This window comes from Alexandromys fortis, unplaced genomic scaffold (genome assembly GCF_014885135.2).
Source record: "Alexandromys fortis isolate MF-2015 unplaced genomic scaffold, M_Fortis_MF-2015_v1.1 scaffold_0, whole genome shotgun sequence".
NCBI classification, from domain to species: domain Eukaryota; kingdom Metazoa; phylum Chordata; class Mammalia; order Rodentia; family Cricetidae; genus Alexandromys; species Alexandromys fortis.
Genome location: NW_026067949.1, coordinates 27,924,179 through 27,943,085, shown reverse-complemented (window position 1 = coordinate 27,943,085; position 18,907 = coordinate 27,924,179). Strand labels below are relative to the sequence as shown.

Genomic DNA, 18,907 nt, shown 5'->3' with positions numbered 1-18,907 from the left:
ATTGGCGGAATGGATTAGTTCCACCAAGGTGTGTTTTGTGTGTTCAGTTGGTGGTGGGGCATGTCTCAGGATTAAAATGTTCCAAAATAATAGCTCTCTGTGTATGCTCTCCTACCACGTAAAACGACACAAAGAATCTTACCTTTGAGGAGGACACCTTTCCCTCTACCACTAAGAAACCAATCTCAATCTTCAATTGCTCAGATAATTTGAATTTCTTCTGGTGCCATCACCCTCTCTGGGATTGCTTGGAAACACACTTTGTGGCAGAACAGCCCACATCCTAAAGGCTTCTGAAAGAACCCCGAGAACTTGGAGAAAATAATATCTGGAAATATTTAATTACCAAGTTCTTCAAACTCAAGCAGCTCACACTGCAGTGCCCTTCCCCTCGTTAAATGCTTTTGTTTGCCTTCTCAATCAGTTCACATCAGAATTTTTCTCTACCTTTAAAAGTAAGGATATGGTTACCTCTGTGTCTGTCAGGTATGTGTCTGGCACCCAATGCTATCAAGGGCATTTGTTGTCTCTCTCTGCACCCTTGCTTATCCTTCAGATGTTTATTGTCCACCCTGATGAAACCCAACTATTCTATTCATTTTTAATCTTATTCGAAGTTCTAGAAAACATAGTTTAGAAGCTAAAGGTATTGGTGCAAATGAAGCTTTGGATTACCTGTGGGTTTTAAGCATCCCTTCAATCCCTGACTCCTTGAACAGCATCAGTAATTCAGTTCTTGATGATACAAATAGCTACAGTGAGTGAAAACAACTTATCTGCTTTTCGTGACTGTTCAAGGAGCACATTGCTCCAGTTCTGGTTTCTGCTGGTGCTCTGTTCTTTGGCCCCACAGGTTGGCAGCCTTCTAGGCAGCTGCTGTCCCTTAAAGTGGGTAAAGGCATGAGGCAGTGATCACAGACACCTGGCTATGGCTTACAGCAGAGTCACACAACTGTATGCACGAAAGAGCAAGAGCTGGAGAGATTCTGATTTGGGCCCAAATCACTAATCATTTCACTTTATGAGTAAAAGCAAATGCTTCATAAGCTTACAATATTTACAATAATCAGGTTTTCCAAACATCCACCCAAAGTCGAGGACCAGCACATCACAGGGACAGCTCAGTGAACTATGTACAGAATTTACAAGGAAGTTTACACAATAGCCCACATTCCATTAATCAATGTACCTTTGCGGTTTCTTTCAGATACATGTTTTTCTCTTCTGTTCCTCCCAGAAACAGCTGATTGAACCATCTTGAGCAAATGCTTGCACGTTCCTTTCACCTTTTCCTAGGATACATGATGATATTTTAATAAACAAATGGCGACGCATCACCCTTTGACAAGAATTTGGGACATGAGAAATCTTGGAGACTCTTTTCTTCTAGAAGGACTATCCTATATCCTTTTTTGTTTAACTTGGCAGATTGTAATAAAACCTGTCTAAACAAATATTCATAAGATAGTCATTGATTTAGGACTATAGAATTTTGTCGATTTTCTATGACTTGTTTTTTTTTTTTTTAAAGGAAAGCCCGTCTTTTCAGACCCTAAAGCCATTACTGTTTCTCTGCACCACATTTTTCTCACTGAATTTCTTAAGATCCATCATTGACTGCAATGCACAATGAAGCTAGCATGCACACAGACACAGGCTGTTCACTCAGCAGTCTTGCCAGCCAGCTGCTGTTCCTGTTCGGCAACAGAGGTGATGGCGATACTAATCCTGGATTATTCAAGCAGAAATGAGCCTTCACCTGGGTCTTTGCCTCAGAGAACTGCTAACTGGAAGGAACATCTGCTATTTTAAGCCAAGGGAAAAAATATGGGAAGAAGGGATGAGTGTGTGGTTATTGTCAAGTAAAAGGTGTGATGTCTACTCTTCCCACAGCAGGGTAAGTCTTCCACACAATCAGTCCCACAGTTGAACTGTGAAAGACGGGCTCTCTGGGTGTGAATGAGGCATAAGGGAGGGAGTCTGTCATTTTCAATTTCTTTCTTTCCTTGATGGAGGGGATTACGGCTATTTTCAGGGCAAAAAGAAATCAATTTAATCATAGTTAAACAACAATTTTTGTATAATGTAAGCAAAATCTTTCAACCAATGGGGCCAGTGTGAGAACATTTAAGAATGTTTAATGATGTTTATTTTGTATTTACAATATTTAGGGCAAGAAGAGGGAGAATGGCAGAGAAGGAAGGTGCTTCCCTGTTACTGTTTGACTTGGGAAGGGAACAGAGAGGAATGGAGTAGTCTGGGAGGTGTTCAGAAGTTATGACAAAGATCTTGCCCCACAAGTGTGACAGCTCTTCAAGGCTGTGGGTTTCCATTGCCTCTGAGATCAAAGCCATTTGACTGGATTTGCATACTGATATCTGTGATCCCCATATCATTTCATGTCCAGTGGGTAGTTCAGGTCCAATCATTTTACATTTTAAAAGGTTAAAATGTAGGAGGTTCAAAATGTTTTTTTTTCCTGCAAAAGATGCTTTATATCTGAAACTATAACAAAATCACTTTAGATTTTAAAAAGGACAATATAGAACTGCAAAACCAAATGACCACCATCTTCTATGAGAAGATCTAAGGAGACACTTGTCTCTGATTCAGTATTTCTTTCTTGAAAGCCTTTTAAACAGCTTTGACATCACAATGATTAATTTCTGTTCAACATCAGGCACATATTTCCCTTCCTATGTTTAAAATAAACGGCCGCATGGTAGTTCCTGGGTATTTACTGGCAACAGGAACCCCCATTCCATTCTACTCTGCCCCGGCATTGTGCATGGCATGGCATCTCAGCCTTGGGAACCGAGCAGAGCTTCCTATGGATGACCCTGTAACCTGACCATAGGATGAGCACAGCTCAGCCTGGGAAGCGTGTTTACACTTCCTGAAAACCTAAATGAGAATTTGTCCTCAAAATCGCAGGGCTCCTCAAGAAGTTGGGGTGATCAGTTTTTTTTTTTTTTTCTAAGTTGGAGTGGGCTTTTCTATTTTCACTAGTGTCTGTTATTAATCCAGCCACGCTCACTTATTTAAGGGTTTTCTTTTCCTCTTGCTTTCTAAATGTATTTTTTCATATTATCCCCTTGGACTCATTCTTAGGAATTCCAGCTTTCCCTTTCCAATTGACTATATTTTTAACAGCTCTCGCTTCTCTGCACATTGCTTCTCTTTGGAGAGGAGAGCCAGACTATCAAACGAGGCAGTCATCTTGATTAGTCCTTCAGTTTCCTCATCACACGCACGGGTCGTGGCCTCCATCCATGGCTGGTCAATTTGTGCCCTCACTCAACCTTGCAAATAGACATATATAATTTTACAAACTCATTCTGAAAGCAAACGAGGTTTTAATGGCATAAAAATGGGAAGGAGTCAGCAGCAGCTGGTTGAGCGTGTTTACAATTGCGTCGCTTTATTGAAAGTCACAAGACCCACGACCCAGAATCACGCATCAGCACAGACGAGGCTGTGCAATGACAGTGATTAATGCGTGTAGACAGGCAGGGCCCACACTTCAGCGGCCAGTGCACATGATTAAAGGCTCAGTGTTTTGTTGTGATGAGTTTCTTCTCTCTGTGATATTTGCTACTTTAAAGGTCTCTTTAAGCTGGAAATCTGGCTTTGGAGGAAGACACTGACATGGTGGATGAGCGTTCCCCAGGCCATGCATTTTGTAGTTTGAAATGCAGAGCTCAGAAAACAGACCAAAAAAGTTTCAGGAGAGTCCTGTGTGATGAGCTTATCACTATTAGACACTGCTCTCTGGAAGGCTAGGCGATACATACAATTTGACTTAAGATTTGGCAGTGCGGATAACTGCCCAGGCACCTTTTCATAACACATAAGTCTTGCCTTGCTCAGAGAAATAGCAATTTTTTTCTCAAGGGAAAAAAAAATTGGTCTTCACCTCCTTCAAATCCTTTACCAGCTGGACCCCACATGTCCTTTCTCTCTTTCTTTCTGGAACAGGGACTGTGGAAATATGACCACATGGTTTTCATGGCATCAAGAGAGCCCAAAGTTTACAAAGACCAGGCAAGGCTGCTTCCCATAAAGGTCAGCAAGGAAAAGATTGATTGTCCCCCAAACTTCTTATTCTTGACAAGGAAAGAAAAATGTTCTCAGTGACTACCAGATAGATCAGGTTGGGTTCGAATGCTAACTTTGACCATCTGGGCAGTTTGAGAAAGAAATACTTTTAAGGATAGCCATGGTCATTGTTAGATGGACACAGTAGGGTGAGTTTGGGGAAAAGGTGACTAACACTAGCTTTGATGTCCCTCTTTTGCAGAGTCTAGAAGCCTTTCTAGAAGGGACCCAGGAGAACTTCAGAAGGGAGGGGGAATTGTCTGCTATATCCCTGCTTCCTGAAAACCTGCTATTTGTCAAATGGCTTTTTCATCTGAGATGCTGAAGTTAGTTGTTTTTTTTTTTTCCTGTCATTAAAAACATCATTATTTTTTGGCAGAATGAGATGATTACAGCTTTCTCAGAACACAGTGCTGGTGGACAGCAAGTCCACTGTACATTTTCATTTTCAAATTATTCTGTGAGATCCAGGGCCACTAGGAAAGACTACCAACAGTAGTTACCACCCATCTCCTTTTGTGTTTGTAAACAAAGCAATTGATGGGATGCTGAAAGAGAGCTAGTAACCGGGACCACTGTGCACACGAACAAATACCTTTTGTTGTTGCTGAAGTAAACATGGTGTGATAATAAAAACTGACACGCAATACCGAAAACCAATTGGATGGCTGAATCTCTGACCTCCAAAAACCACAGCAGTAATCGCTGTTGGGAGAGTGTGGGGTTAGAAAACAAGCCAAGGAAGATAGTCTAAACCGAACCATGAGACTGACTTTAGTGGACGTAGTAAAGCCAATAAACGACATTAAAAAGAGAAAATGTGATGGGGAAAAACATTCGGGACCACTTGTCTATGGAGTTCACGTCAGTTAAGTCAGGGATCTTCACTTTGAGTTGCGAGGCACGCCTGCGGATGCGCCCCTTGCCTGGCACCCCGTGCCTGTCCAGCCCGCGCCCGAAGCCCTCGCGGCTGCTCAGCGGCTTGCGGTACTGGATGCTGGCGCTGTCGTACGAGTACATGGTGGCCTTGGGGTCACTCACACCCGTGAGCACCTCGGAGCCGCTGGTTTCATTCCTGATTTCCAGAGTGCTGAGGAGAATATTGCCGTGGGCGTCGACCTGAGGGCAGAGAGGACTTGCTCAGGCACTCACCAAGAACATTCACCCACTGTCATGCTGTCGTTGGGGGACTCATTGATCCTTTCCATTTCGTGTACATTGACCCATTGCAGGATAACTGGCTCCATGTACCTCCTGACAATGAAGATTATCTATAATTCATCTATCTACTCTATCAATCATCTGTCAGTCATTATTGTGTCTACCAATGTTTTATCTTCTATTAGCCACCTATCACCCTCTATCTCTGTCTTCTGTTATCAATTTATATCAATAAGCTATCTCTATCAATTATTTGTCTACTTCCAGGTTATGGATTTATCTTCTATCTACCTATCAACTGTCTGCCTGTAGCTATTAGTCATCTATCATTTGCCTATCTTATATCATCTCTCTATCAATCATCAATTTCTATCAATTATCCATCTGTTATCTATCTACTTATCACTGACCTATCAATTATCTTTTTTATCTTCTATTTACCTATTAAGTCTACTTATCTCTATTAATCTCTACTCACAGTTATCTACCTTCTATTATTTATCTAGATAACTATTCTAAATCTATTAATTATTTTCTCTATCTCTACCTTTCTATTTATCATCTATCTGCTTCTATCTATCAACTACCTACGTACCATCCATTTGTATCATCTATCTATCTATCTATCTATCTATCTATCTATCTATCTATCTATCTAGTCTGTATTTATCTATCATCTTTCATCTATGAATATATGTTTCTATCTATCTATTATCACCTATTATTTAATCTTTTATTTTGAACCACCTGTCTTCCCTTCTTATTCAAATTTAATTTCTGTTGCTGTTATAAAACACTTTGACCAAAACCTGCTTGAGACAGAAAGGGTTTATTTAGCTTACACCTCTGGATTATAACTCATCTTTGAGGGCAGTCAGGGAAGGAACTCAAGTAGAATCTTGGAGACAAGAACCATGGAGGAACTCTGCTTGCTGACTCTTCTGACTTAATCAGCTATATTTTTTCTTTTATTTTTAAACTTTATTCAACAGAGCAACTTTCAGAAAATATAGATGAGTAAGCCTACATGAAAACGCAGTTTGTTAAGTCCTGTTACTCTCTCTGTTCTTATCTGATAATAGACTTCTTTTTTAAAAATTGATTTTATTGAGCTATACATTTTTCTCTGCAGCTAGTTTTATTGTACAGCTGAGGCTCATCAGCCAAGGCACGGTGCTACCCACGGTGGGCCAGGCTCTCTCACACAAACTACCAATCAAAAGAACCCTTCGCAGACACTAATGCAGGCTGATCAGAATCGGGCAATTCCACAATTGTTTCTTTTTCCCTGGTGACTCTAGGCTATGTCAAATTGCCAGTAAATCCTAACGAGCACATGTGTTTTATACCCATTGGCTTTCTGTTGCTATGATAGAACACCATAATCAAAGCAACTTGGAGGAGGAATGGGTTTATTTAATCCTGCACCTCCTAGTTTACAATCCATCATGAAAGGAAGTCAGAGCAGGAGCGTAAGCAGGGCAGGAGCAGAACCAGGAACTGAAGCAGACTGTGGAGGAACATTGCTTACTGGCTTGCTCCCCAGACTTTCTCAGGATTCCCCTCCCCCCCCTCCCCCCGCCCTGGGCTACTTTCTAAGGGTGGTACCACCCACAATGGGCTAGGCCCTTCCACATCAATCATTAATCAAGAAAATGTACTACCCCCAGAGTTGCCTACAAGTCTAATAAGCATCTTCTCAGTTGAACTTTCTCCTCTTTTCAGATGATTTCAGCTTGTGTCAAAGCTGATGAAGAACTAACCAGCACAACTGAGTCCTTGTCAACTTGACAAACAAATCACTCTTAAACCAGTAACCGTTCCTTTCCTGTATATTCCTCAGATCTCTTGTTACTATCACAATATAAAGCATAATATAATGCTAGAAGTCCCAGAGTCTTTACAAATTTAAGCATTTTAAAAGACCGAGTGGTGTGGGAGGTCCTTCTGTCTATGTGTTGCTTTTATTGGTTAATGAATAAAGAAACAGCCTTGGCCTATAGCAAGGTTGAAGGAAGGTGGAGTCGGAGAGAAGCCTTGTTGCCCCACCAGAGACAGACGCCGGTAGGAACTTTACCCAGTAAGCCACAGCCATGTGGCAATACACAGATTACTAGAAATGGGCTAAATTAAGATGTAAGAGTTAGCAAATAAGAAGCTAGAGCTAATGGGCCAAGCAGTGATTAAAATAATATGGTTTCTGTATGATTATTTCCCGGCTAAGTGGCCGGGAACTAATTAGCTACCTCCCCCCAACAACCTAGTTCCTATAAAATTAACAACTATGGGTTCCTATAAAATTAAAATCAAGCAAACAAAAAAGTTAAATATTTCTTATTCTAAGAGGGAAGAACTAGGGCACAGTTACAACAAAACCAAAGCAAAACCAAGACCCAACAGTTTAACTAGCTCAAGGCCCAGGGGACTCACAATCCCCTGGGCGGTAAAGGTGTAGGCAGCTCCGCTTCTCTGGTGCTCCAGTCTCTGGTACCAATTTCTGCACTAGTTTGTTTTTTTTGTTGCTACGATAAAGCAACTCTGGAGAGGGAAGGGTTTATTCCAGTTTATGGTTTATCATGAAGAAACTTAGGGCAAGAACTGCAAGAACCTGGAGGTGGGAACTGAAGCAGAGGCCATGGAAGAACTATATTGCTTACTGGCACCTGCATTTGAAGGGCTGCAAAGGGCATGGGGCAGCTGTTTCCATTTGCCTGAGTGTGTTGTGTGATGTTTTGATTACGTTCTGACAAATAAAACTTGCTTGGAGTCCGAGGGCGGAGCTAGCCACTAACTGACTAAAATTAACCATAGATGTTTTGAGGACTATAGACAGAGAGGAGACAGGAAGTAGTCCTCAAAAAAGACTCAATGAATCTTTTATTATGTTTTAGGAGTCATTTAATCTACATCTGTAGAAAATAAGCATTATTACTGGGGCTTCAGGAGGACAGGTAAGTAGTCTCTCCTTTTTCTGTGTCATACAGATTATCTAAAAGCACAGTTTATTTGGTGTATAAAGGGGAACGGAGGGTGCTGCTGTGGACATGCAGCCCCGAGGGCTGACTGTCGCTTCACTCCACGGGATGGGCATATTTTCTGTGCTGCAGGAGGTGATTTTAAGAGGAACATGGATAAACAGTTAAAGTGCCCATTCGTTCACCTGTCCCATTTATCCAGCAAATGTTTATAGAATGCCTGCTGAGCCTGGGGCCCTGTGCCAGATGCCGCTATAGGACATTATGCCTTTTGTTTTAGAAATGGAAGGATCTCAGTGAATAAAACCCTTAATACCGTGTTCTGCCATACAATCGGTGAAGTTCCCTCTCTCCTGGAACTTGCTATAAATCTTTCTCTGGACAAATGGTGTCACCGCTGTTGGACGTAGACACTCAGTGCCCTTTCTAACTGTCCTTTTCATGTTTGCCCTATTGTGACCCTGGGCCTTTCTGTCACCTTCTTCCCAGATGGTCATGTTAGCTGACCTTAGTAGCAGCTGACCACAAACAAACGGAAGGGCTTGCATCTGAAGGAAAGCCACAGGAGGGATGGGTATCTGGCTCTGGTTGCTGATCTCTCTCCATCCTTCCTGCAGCACAGGGCTTGAGAACACATGGCTTGTATATTCTAACTCTGAGAGGATAGTGGTGAGCAAGCAGACAAGGTTCTTAAAGTAGTGGGGCTTACATCCTTATGTCCTCAAGAAGGGTAAGAAGCAATACTTTCCAAGTATCAATTTGTTTAAAAATTAATATAAAGAAAAAGCTATCTATCATCTATCTATCTATCTATCTATCTATCTATCTATCTATCTATCTATCATCTATCATCTATCTATCTTCTACCTCATTGTATTTAGATTTAGAAAGTGTAACCATTATACCACCTGGGTGAACTTTACATTGTTTCCCTTATATTTTGATGTGGGAGTATCATATATCAATCTGTTAATTTCATTGGTTAAGCAATAAAGAAACTCCTTGGCCTTGATAGGTTAAAATATAGGTGGGAGGAGTAAACAGAATAGGACGCTGGGAGGAAGAGGAAGTAAGCGCAGACTCGACAGCTCTGTTCTCTGGAGCAAAGGCCCTGCTTCGCTCTCCTGGGTCGGAGCTTCATCGCGTATGCCCAGGAGAGCGCCATCTGTTGAAATAGGAGTGGCGGCGGGGCTGTGTCCCCAGCACCCCAGCCGCCTACTAGCTTATGCCCCGAAATAACAACACACAAACTGTATTCATTGAAGCACTGCTTGGCCCATTTCTATCTAGCCTCTTCTAAGCTAATTCTCACACCTGGACTAGCCCATTTCTAATAATGTGTGTAAGCACCCCAAGGTGTGCTTACCGGGAAGATTCTAGCCTACGTCCATCCTGGGTCGGAGCTGCCTGAGAGAGCGAAGCAGGGCCTCTGCTCCAGAGAGCAGAGCTATCGAGTCTGAGCTCACTTCCTCTTCCTCCCAGCATCCTATTCTGTTTACTCCTCCCACCTATGTTTTAACCAATCAGGGCCAAGGAGTTTCTTTATTGCTTAACCAATGAAATTAACAGATTGATATATGACACTCCCACATCAATATTTCATCATAAAAAGTGTAAATTCAAAGTGAATTGCATTTTTCTTTGTTCTTCTGGAATTAACTACAGAACAGTCCACAGCTGCTTCTATATCCATATGTAAAGGCCTCTTAATCTCAAAAAATACCAGAGTAGTACAGTAGGGGAGACGTTGTCTTGTTCAAACTGAGAAAGATACTTAGGACAATAAAGAGGATGGAATGAATGAACAAGTAAATGTCAGCTTTGGTAGCTAAAATGGTGCAGTCATTAATTTTACATGCCAAATTGGCACTAGTCTTGACGTCATAATGAAGTTATTTTGTAGATGTAATAATTAGTTATTGTAATTAAATGATGATGTTAGTGACCTAAATTATCACTTAACAGGCTTATAGAATCTTATAGAAAATATAGGACTCCTAGAAGAAAGTGTGCCTCGAAACTATACCCATGATTCCAGGGTGTTCTACAGATTTGTGATCAAGTTCAGCTTAGTTTGCAGACTGGAACCTGGCCTACAGAATTCAGACTTGACAGTGCCACAACTGTCTAAGATAATGCCTTAAATAAACCTTGTTGTATGTTCTTGGTTCTATTGCATTGGCTCAATTTTTCTGGAGAATTCTGACTGAGAAAAAAAGGGCAGGCACAACAATCCTGAGGGTTGGTCTAAAAGGACAGGGGTCTAGAAACCTTCAAGGTGACAGCTGTGTCTCCCTCTTACAGAAACACTAAACAAGAATACCAACTTATTTTTATCTTGGTTTAGCATCTATCTTACTCTTTCTCTCTGCCTTCATCATCTCCCATTGTAAAAAAAAAGTTACTAGTTACTGAATATAACCACTCTGGATATTTTCAATATATAAACATAGCAGAACTCATTTCAGTATAATTGAAAAAAAATGCTTGCTGGCAGTGGTAGCTTTAAAGCCCTGTCAAGGCATAGCTTCAGGCTCAACTCATGCTGCAGACTGTTATTTCCTCCTTGCTGTCCAATTCCTAAAGATCCATATATACTAAGTGATTCTGAACTACGTATCAGGAAGTAGGTACAGTGATACTGGCTGCTAACTCACTGTTCTCGAGAAGCCTGTGGTATATTTGAAGAAGCCGTCCCATGTGAATGGTGGCCTTTATACATTACCATAGACAGCCTAGAAGGTCACAGCCTCTGCATCCTTCTCTCTCTCCTAGGATGTGCCATATTATTTAGGCTTTTAACCATATCAGCTGTAAGTTCTGAACCCTTAGCCTGCAATTCCTTTTGGGCGGGGGCTGGGTTTGTGTTGTTGGGAGCTTTGTCCACGGTTTTTCATGTCCTTGCATGTCCTAATAACTACTTGCAGGAAGGAACACTTTATCATCATTGTGAGAAAGGGTAGATGGTTAAGTATAAACTTACATACATATAAACAAATATACATGTGTTAAATATACTTTTAAAATATATTTATTTCCAGGAAATAGAAAAATACACTGAAGATAAACTGTGGTGACTGGGAATTTCTAGAACATTTCTCAGGCAGAAAGTATCATTCTGAGTTCCCTTCCACATCTCTCTCCTCCCGTGTATTAACAACACCAATGTCTCCACTTAAACATGCCTTCATTCTGGCCACCTCACTCTCCTATGGCCTCATAATTGGTCTTCCCTTTTTTTGAGGAATGTGGTCCTCCAGCTTCTTCTGTGCACAGCAGCCAGAGTGATTCTATAAGATGCAAATATGATGTCTTTTCTGTTCATGTCTTTTTTTCTTTTTAGCTACTTCCCAAGTCATAGAAAGAAATCTAAAAATTTCATAGTTGTCTGTAAATACCATGTATGTAGTCCCCGTTCTCACTGCTGTATCCCTGGGCATTCTGCTCAGCACTCTGTGTGTGCATCCATGTGAGAGAGGGACAAGATCTTACTATGTAGCCTAACTAACCTCAAAACAGGGGTCCCTCTGACTCAGCCTCCAAAGTGCTGAGAAAGTGTCTGTGGACCACCTTGCCCGACTCTGGCTTTTCCCACTGTTTTCTAAGTCCACAGGGCTTTTTACGTGCCATTATATTCTCCTGGAACATTCCTCAGATTGTTGCCAGGCTGGGTTCTCAGCACTTTTTTTCTGCAGTGACCATCACTAGCTGTCATTCTGTCAGGTCCTTTATGTAACTTTATACACATATTACTTTCTTTAGAAAAGATATATTTATTTTTATTTTACATGAATAAGTATTTTGCCTATGTGTCTGTGGTTTATGGCTGGTGCCCAAGGAGGCCAGAAGAGTGCATCAAATTCCCTGGAACGGGAGTTTCAGAGGATCGTGGACCATCGTGTGGGTGCTGGAAACCAAATCAGGATCCTCTGCAAGAGCATCGAGTACTGCCATCTGCTGAGTATCTCTCCTTCCCTTCTACACACAATTTTCAATGATTTCAAAAGAATATAAGCTCAGATAGGCAGGAGCCAACCGCAACTCAACACTGTATAGCTTCCTGGTTCTTCCAGAACTGAGCCTGAGGTGACCTACAGGGGGACTCAGCCTCCGCAAAAAGAAGAGCCCCAAACTCGAGCTTCCCACCCTCTTTGAACACTTTAGTTTCAGTGATCAAAACAAAGTGCGTGTGAATCAACTTTGAAAATTCTTTTTTTTTTTTTTTTTTTTTTTTTTTGTTTTTTGTTTTTTTGAGACAGGGTTTCTCTGTAGCTTTGGTGCCTGTCCCGGAACTAGCTCTTGTAGACCAGGCTGGCCTCGAACTCCCAGAGATCCGCCTGCCTCTGCTTCCCGAGTGCTGGGATTAAAGGCGTGCACCACCACCGCCCGGCTTGAAAATTCTTTTAAAAAGTCTGTTTTACCTTTATTTCATTGTACGGTTACATGCTCCCAGCCTATACTTTACACATACAATCCAAGGATTTTCATTGCTTGGGGTGATGCCTGTTGGTTTGGTCTTTCTGACTCCCCTTTATTTTGGTTCGAGTCAGTCACTCTGACATTCCTTTGGGCCATATGGTTAATGTGGCTCTGGTGGCATCATTTAGATGCCACAGGCATGTGTTGCCCAGACCTTACTGTTTGGTATTTTCTGTTTAATTCATAAAGACTGAATTTTGCTTGACAAGGAGACTTAAAGTGAAAAAAAAAAAAAAAGACTCAAGCCCAGGGTTTACTTTGGTTGTCATTATTGGGTTTGGCATAAAGTACTTATGGGCTAGGCTGGGATTACAGATCTTGACACTATAAACCTAGAGCTTTTGGTGTTACCATGGGAAAAAGATCCACTGAAAATAATGCCAATATAAAGGAAACTGGAATTAAGGGATTAAGAGGGAGGTTTTCCACTTACAGTGTTTGCTCATTTGAAAAGAGCCTCACAGAAAACTAGAATCAGGCTAGTTACTAAGCTAGATCTCTGTCTCACTCATCAGAAAATTCCTAACTCTTTGGGAAGTAAGAAAATAGATAATAGAAAAGAGACAGGAGAGGAAAGGAGGAGGAGTAGGAAGAGGAGGCAAAAACGAAGGCGTGAGGAAGAGGAGGAAAAAGGACAAAACTTTCCTTTTAATTAGACTCCTGAGAATTTGGGAGATGTGATCGGTGTAAACATGTTTAGGGAAAAAAAAATGTGATTCAACCTAGATTTGGACAAAAGCATGAAGACCATGGGCAAACATCGTAGGCTTGTCAGTGGAAATAGTAGCATTTGAGCTGCCAAATCAAGACACCCAGTTTCACCTGACAGGGTCTATGTTCTCCAGGAACCCTGAAGGGAGATGCCGCTGATGAGTGCTGAGCTCCAGGTTCCAAGGCCAGAAGGCATGCTCCTGACATAATCCCGGAGCTTCTTACCTTTGAAATACTCATCTTGACGTGCATTTGGGATAGCAGCACAGTGCACAACTCACTGCACATGCAGAAAGTTGCCTGGCAATGTTTGGATGATGTAGCACAAAGAGCGGCCATCAGGGAGAAGAGACCGATCTCAGAACTGATATCTAATTACAGAAAGCAAGTTCTCCGTCTTAACCTTTGGGGTTGCAACTGCACATTTGTTATGAATCTTTCATAGAGGCTCCCTGTGTTCTTCATTATTTACAATGCCGGCATCCATTTCATCGGCTTCCATCCATTTTCACACAGCGGACTCTGTAGCCCATACACACAACTAAAAAAGTTCCCGGTTAGTTTAAAGCTATCCCAGAGGTAGCTTACTCAAAGTCTTGTTGGGCTGTGAAATCTGTCTTTCAAAACCCGAAATCCCATCCCTAGCTTCAAATGGTGCCCGAGGGGTTCATGAATCTACAGTCTTTATCACCTTGGAGATTGAAACTCTCATAATGTCTGGATTTGGCATCTGCACTCCTATAAAAAAAATGCTTCACTGCAGCTGGTGGAAGTGTAAATCAATATGGGGTCTGCACTTCTGAGGTATCAGTCCGGATATCCCTTGACCTAACTGTCCAGCTGAGGCCGTCAAAAATAACGTGTAATAATGAACAATGTCACTCCATACTCCAGGATGCTGAGGCAAATCCTAGAGCTTTCTAAACTAAAAAAATCAGAGAGACTAGACACATATCAATCAAGTTTAACTTTTTACAAGCATCTCACAGGAAAGAGGAAGATCATCCATCCACCATGATAAGGGGGAAATACATTAATTTCTACAAATTTGAATTTAACCACCACGTGTTGGTTTTTGAAATAGCACAGCTGACATTATTTAACTTCCCGAGATGATACGCTGAGCCGATGACATTTGTTATGGACACACTGCCTCTCTGAATCCCTGGCTGAGAAGATGGGGAGGGGGCCGAGCATGGGCAGGATCATTCTCAGTCACATGAGATGGCGACACTGCTTGTGTCGGATGGTTTTATATTAATCTGGCCCGAGCTAAAGTCATCTGGAAGGGGGAAATTTCAGTTTAGAAAACACCTCTGTCAAAATCAGGCTGTAGGCAAGCTGATAGGCCATTTTCTTAATTAGTGATTGATGATCTATGTGCTCTTGGGTTCCATAACAAAGCAGGTTGAGCAAGCCAAGGAGAGCAAGTCAGTAGGCAGCCCCCGCCCCATGATCTCTGCATCAGCTCCTGACTCCAGCTTCCTGTCCTGTTTGAGTTCCTGTCCTGACTTCCTTTGATGATGGACAGTGCTGTTTAAGTCAAATAAATCCTTTCCTCCCCAAGTTGCTTTAGGTCATGATATTTCGTCACAGCAAGAGTAATCCTAACTAAGACATTGTGCAGTTAGTATTCCATCTACATATGAAAAAGCCAGTAAAGTCCTAATCACCTTTAAGGGTTATTTTTTCATAGTATATGGCATGTTGATTTAGCATGTTTGATAAAAAACATTAGAGAATTCATTGCCTAGTATGCCTAGAAGTCCTGAGTTCAATCCCCAGCAAACACACACACACACACACACACACACACACACACAAATAGGAACAGCAAGACAGCCTTAGGCAGAAGCTAAAGTAGGTTATTGTCTCCTTCTGTCATTTCATAATAAGATGGGAGAATTCATAAAGCATTATGACATGTCATTCAATAATTTGAATAAGTTCTGAAAACTCTTAATGGAGAAAGTCTATCTAGAATGCATACATTCACTTGAGACATACTTATTTGGTTTCTACCCCATTACAGAGATTGAGGAAAGCATAGTAAATAAAGCAGACAAAGGCCCTGTTGCCTGTTGTAAACTACTGTCTAATAAGAGACAAATGCTAAAGAGTAACTACACAAACACATGCTATTAGAGCAGTTGCACAGTGAAGGTATGGGAGTCCACAGGAACAGTGACTAGAAGTCAGTTCAAGCGGAGAGCCATGGTTCCAGTTCAGGAATCTCCAAAGGGCAGTGTCCATGGGAAGAGCCCGAGTAATGGAACTGGAACTAATCCTTTCTACTCCACAGGATGCAATATGAGTTCACTGAATGGCATGTTCAAGCCTGTGACTTACATCCTTCTATTTCATGGTTCCAACTGGGACATGTAAGCTGAAATGAGCCTTTTCTTCCCAAGTTGCTTTTGGTCACGGTGTTTTATCACAGCAATAAAAACCCTGATGAAAATAGTATTCTATGGATCCATTTCAGAATATTTTGGTTGCTTGCAGGTCTAGGCTAGTATTTCCACTTCCTACAGCCTTTCAAATATATTAATTACAGTTATTCTATAGTGCTTGCTTTCCAAGTCAACACTTGGGAGTCTTAAAGTCATATTGATTTTGGTTGTGATATCATTTTCCTGTTTCTGTTCAGGTAATTTAATATTTTACTATGTACTAGATATTTGGAATGATGTATTATAGACACTCTGGATTGTTTTATCATCTCTCAAGAATTTTGGGTTTCTTTTCTTATGCATTATAATCACTAGCGTATTACCTAGAATAGGTGGAAATTTGGCTTTATATATTGTTAGAGAGGGTCCATGTGGTGATTTGAAAGAAAATGGCCCCCAAAAGAAGTGGTATTATTAGGAAGTGTGGCCTTGTTGGAATAGGTGTGGGATTGTTGGAGGAAGTGTGTCACTGTGGAGGTGGACTTTGAGGTTTCATATATGCTCAAGCCACACTCAGTGAGTCAGACTACTTCCTGTCATCTTTGGATCAAGATGTAAATACTCCCAGCTCCAGTACCGTATCTTCTTGTATTCCACCTTTATTCTCAACCATGATAATAATGGACTAAATCTCTGAACTGCATGTGAGCCACCCCATTGCACGTTTTCCTTTGTAAGAGTTTCAGTGGTCATGGTGTCTCTTCACAGCAACAGAAACCATAATTAAGATAGTCTACTTCAGGTTTTTTGCCTTAGTCTTATGACTTAAACTTTATTCCTAAATTATGATCATTTTGGAGATTTAATGAAAAGCTTAATATACTTACTACAAGAATGGGCTAGAAACAAACTCTAAGTTCAGGTACTGAATTCCACATTGTGGACTGCAGTTGAAACTTTTTTGTTCTTTTGGTGTTTAATTTGTAGTCTTGTAACTGTGTTTCTCTTTGATGTTGCCTTAACCACCTTTTCTGTTACTGCGAAGAAATACCCCACAAGAGCAATTGCTTTGCCTCACAATTTAAGAGTATTGTCCATCATGGTCAAGAAGTCTCTGAGACAGATGCTTGAGGAACCTGACCACATTTTGTTCATAGTCAGGAACCAGAGAGCAATGAGTGCTCTCTTTAGCTAGCTGCTTATTTTTCTATGCAATTCAGGATGTAAACCCAGAGAATGGTGCTGCACTCTTTAGGATGGGTCTTTGTTTTTTTTTTTTTTTTTTTTTTTTATCTCAATTGACCTAATTGAGATAATCGCTCAATCTGCCCCAGAGGCTAACCCAAACTAAAGAATCCCTCTCAAACCACCTGGAGGCTTGTCTCCTAGGTGAGTCCACATCCTGTCTAGCCAACACTCTGTACTAACCATGAATTTGCCATCTTGGCTTCTTGGGCTCTTACCTGATCATTCAAAGGAAGTCAATACTTCAAAGGAAGTACAAGTATCTCCTATTATTTACTTCCTTCTGATTTCAGATACCCCTGGAAGTATCAGCATCTATGCATTGACTCATTCAGTGAACAGAACTGTAGTTTTCTGCTGAAGTGCTGCTGGGGAAAGCTATATACCTCACATACATACACCTGCGGTTCTCATAGTACAATTTACTCTTCTTTTGAAGGCCGATTCTTTTCTTTCTTTTGCTTGTTTTCCATCACTTACATCTTTAAGCAGAATTTTAAAAATGCCAGTTTTTAATAACTTCTGTCTATTAGAGAGTTTGGTACAAACTACTCTGCCTTCATTTAAAACACTTTGTTTTTAATTTTGGCATTGCATTTGTTCTTTTTTTCTGTGAGAGGTACTTGTAAGTCTCCCCCCACCCTAGTCTAGTTGCTTTCATGGTTGAACTGAGCTTCTGGCTTAACCACTCTATGGAGGACTTCAGTTCCACTGAGGGACAGAGTCTAAGTCTATTCACTGTGCTTCTCTGCTTTGTTTATCAAGCAGAGCTCACATTATCCTTTCATGTGTAATTTTACAAATAGCTTAGACTAAATCATAACAGGCTTGAGGCTGACCTCAGTCATAGGTATATATTACGGTGGAGTTATAGGCTAAGTGTATCCCCCAAATTTTCATGTGCTGGAAACTCCATTCTCAGTGTGATAACATTAGGAGGTAGATCTTTAAGAGCTACAGCCTAATGCAAGGTGGCGATCTAATTGTAGGTGCTGTTCTCTGAAAGGGTTTTGAGAGCCCCAAATTTCTGTCTGGCTTTTTGCTTTGTGACATAATCACTTTGTCCTCCATGTAACTTACCATCAACCACAATGGCAGAGGTATTGTACTCTTTAGACTCCCGGCCTCTAAAACTGTGTACTAAGCAAACTGCTTTTCTTTATAAGATTGGTTTGCTTCAGCTATTTTGTTACAACCATGTGAAACTGATACACATGCTTTTCATTTATATAATTTTCATTGTCATTTCTTTAATCCACTGTTCTCAAATCTGTGAATTGAGGAGATGGTTTGTCCTTAATAACAACAAATACCACTTCACAAACATAATTTTTGGCTGATAAAACTCCTGGGTGCACGGTCCTTGATAAAAATGATGGAGATACTATCAGTAATATATAATGCATTACCTGGACTTTGTTCATCTCCAGTTTGTTCTTTTCATTGGCACTCTGGTCTTGTTTGCTCGCTCCCTTCTTCTGAGGGCCTTTTCCAAAGAAAATGTAATTTACGAAAGCATATTCCAGCAGAGCCAGGAACACAAACACAAAGCAGCCCATCAGGTAGATATCAATCGCCTTGACGTAAGGAATCTTTGGCAGAGTCTCCCTGAGGTGAGTGCTGATGGTTGTCATTGTCAGCACCGTGGTAATTCCTGTGGACAGGAAACCGAAGCTTAGCTGAAGGCACCTCTGTGACGTCGTGTTTTCCAAGACCAAGAAGACAAATGCTATCCCTAACGTGTTGTGACGGTGGAAGTCGCATGCTACGCCACTGGAATAGAGTGTACACATACCTAAAGACAAAATGCCAGGCTCTCTCTAGCTTCTGGCTCTAAGACACAGC

At 41.2% G+C, this 18,907-nt stretch overlaps 1 protein-coding gene across 2 annotated transcripts in view; it reads right to left on the bottom strand.

Moving 5' to 3' along the window:
* Nucleotides 1–391: 391 nt before the first annotated feature.
* Nucleotides 392–18,907, bottom strand: part of Gabrb1 (gamma-aminobutyric acid type A receptor subunit beta1) — a 362,113-nt gene continuing 343,597 nt past the window's right edge. For both annotated transcript variants that reach the window (XM_050149556.1, XM_050149557.1), the window contains 2 exons: nt 18,472–18,716; nt 392–5,217 (listed from right to left, as the gene is read on the bottom strand). In XM_050149556.1, the coding sequence (XP_050005513.1) occupies nt 4,873–5,217; nt 18,472–18,716 (590 nt within the window). In that variant the 3' untranslated portion in view covers nt 392–4,872. The remainder of the gene's footprint in view (nt 5,218–18,471; nt 18,717–18,907) is intronic.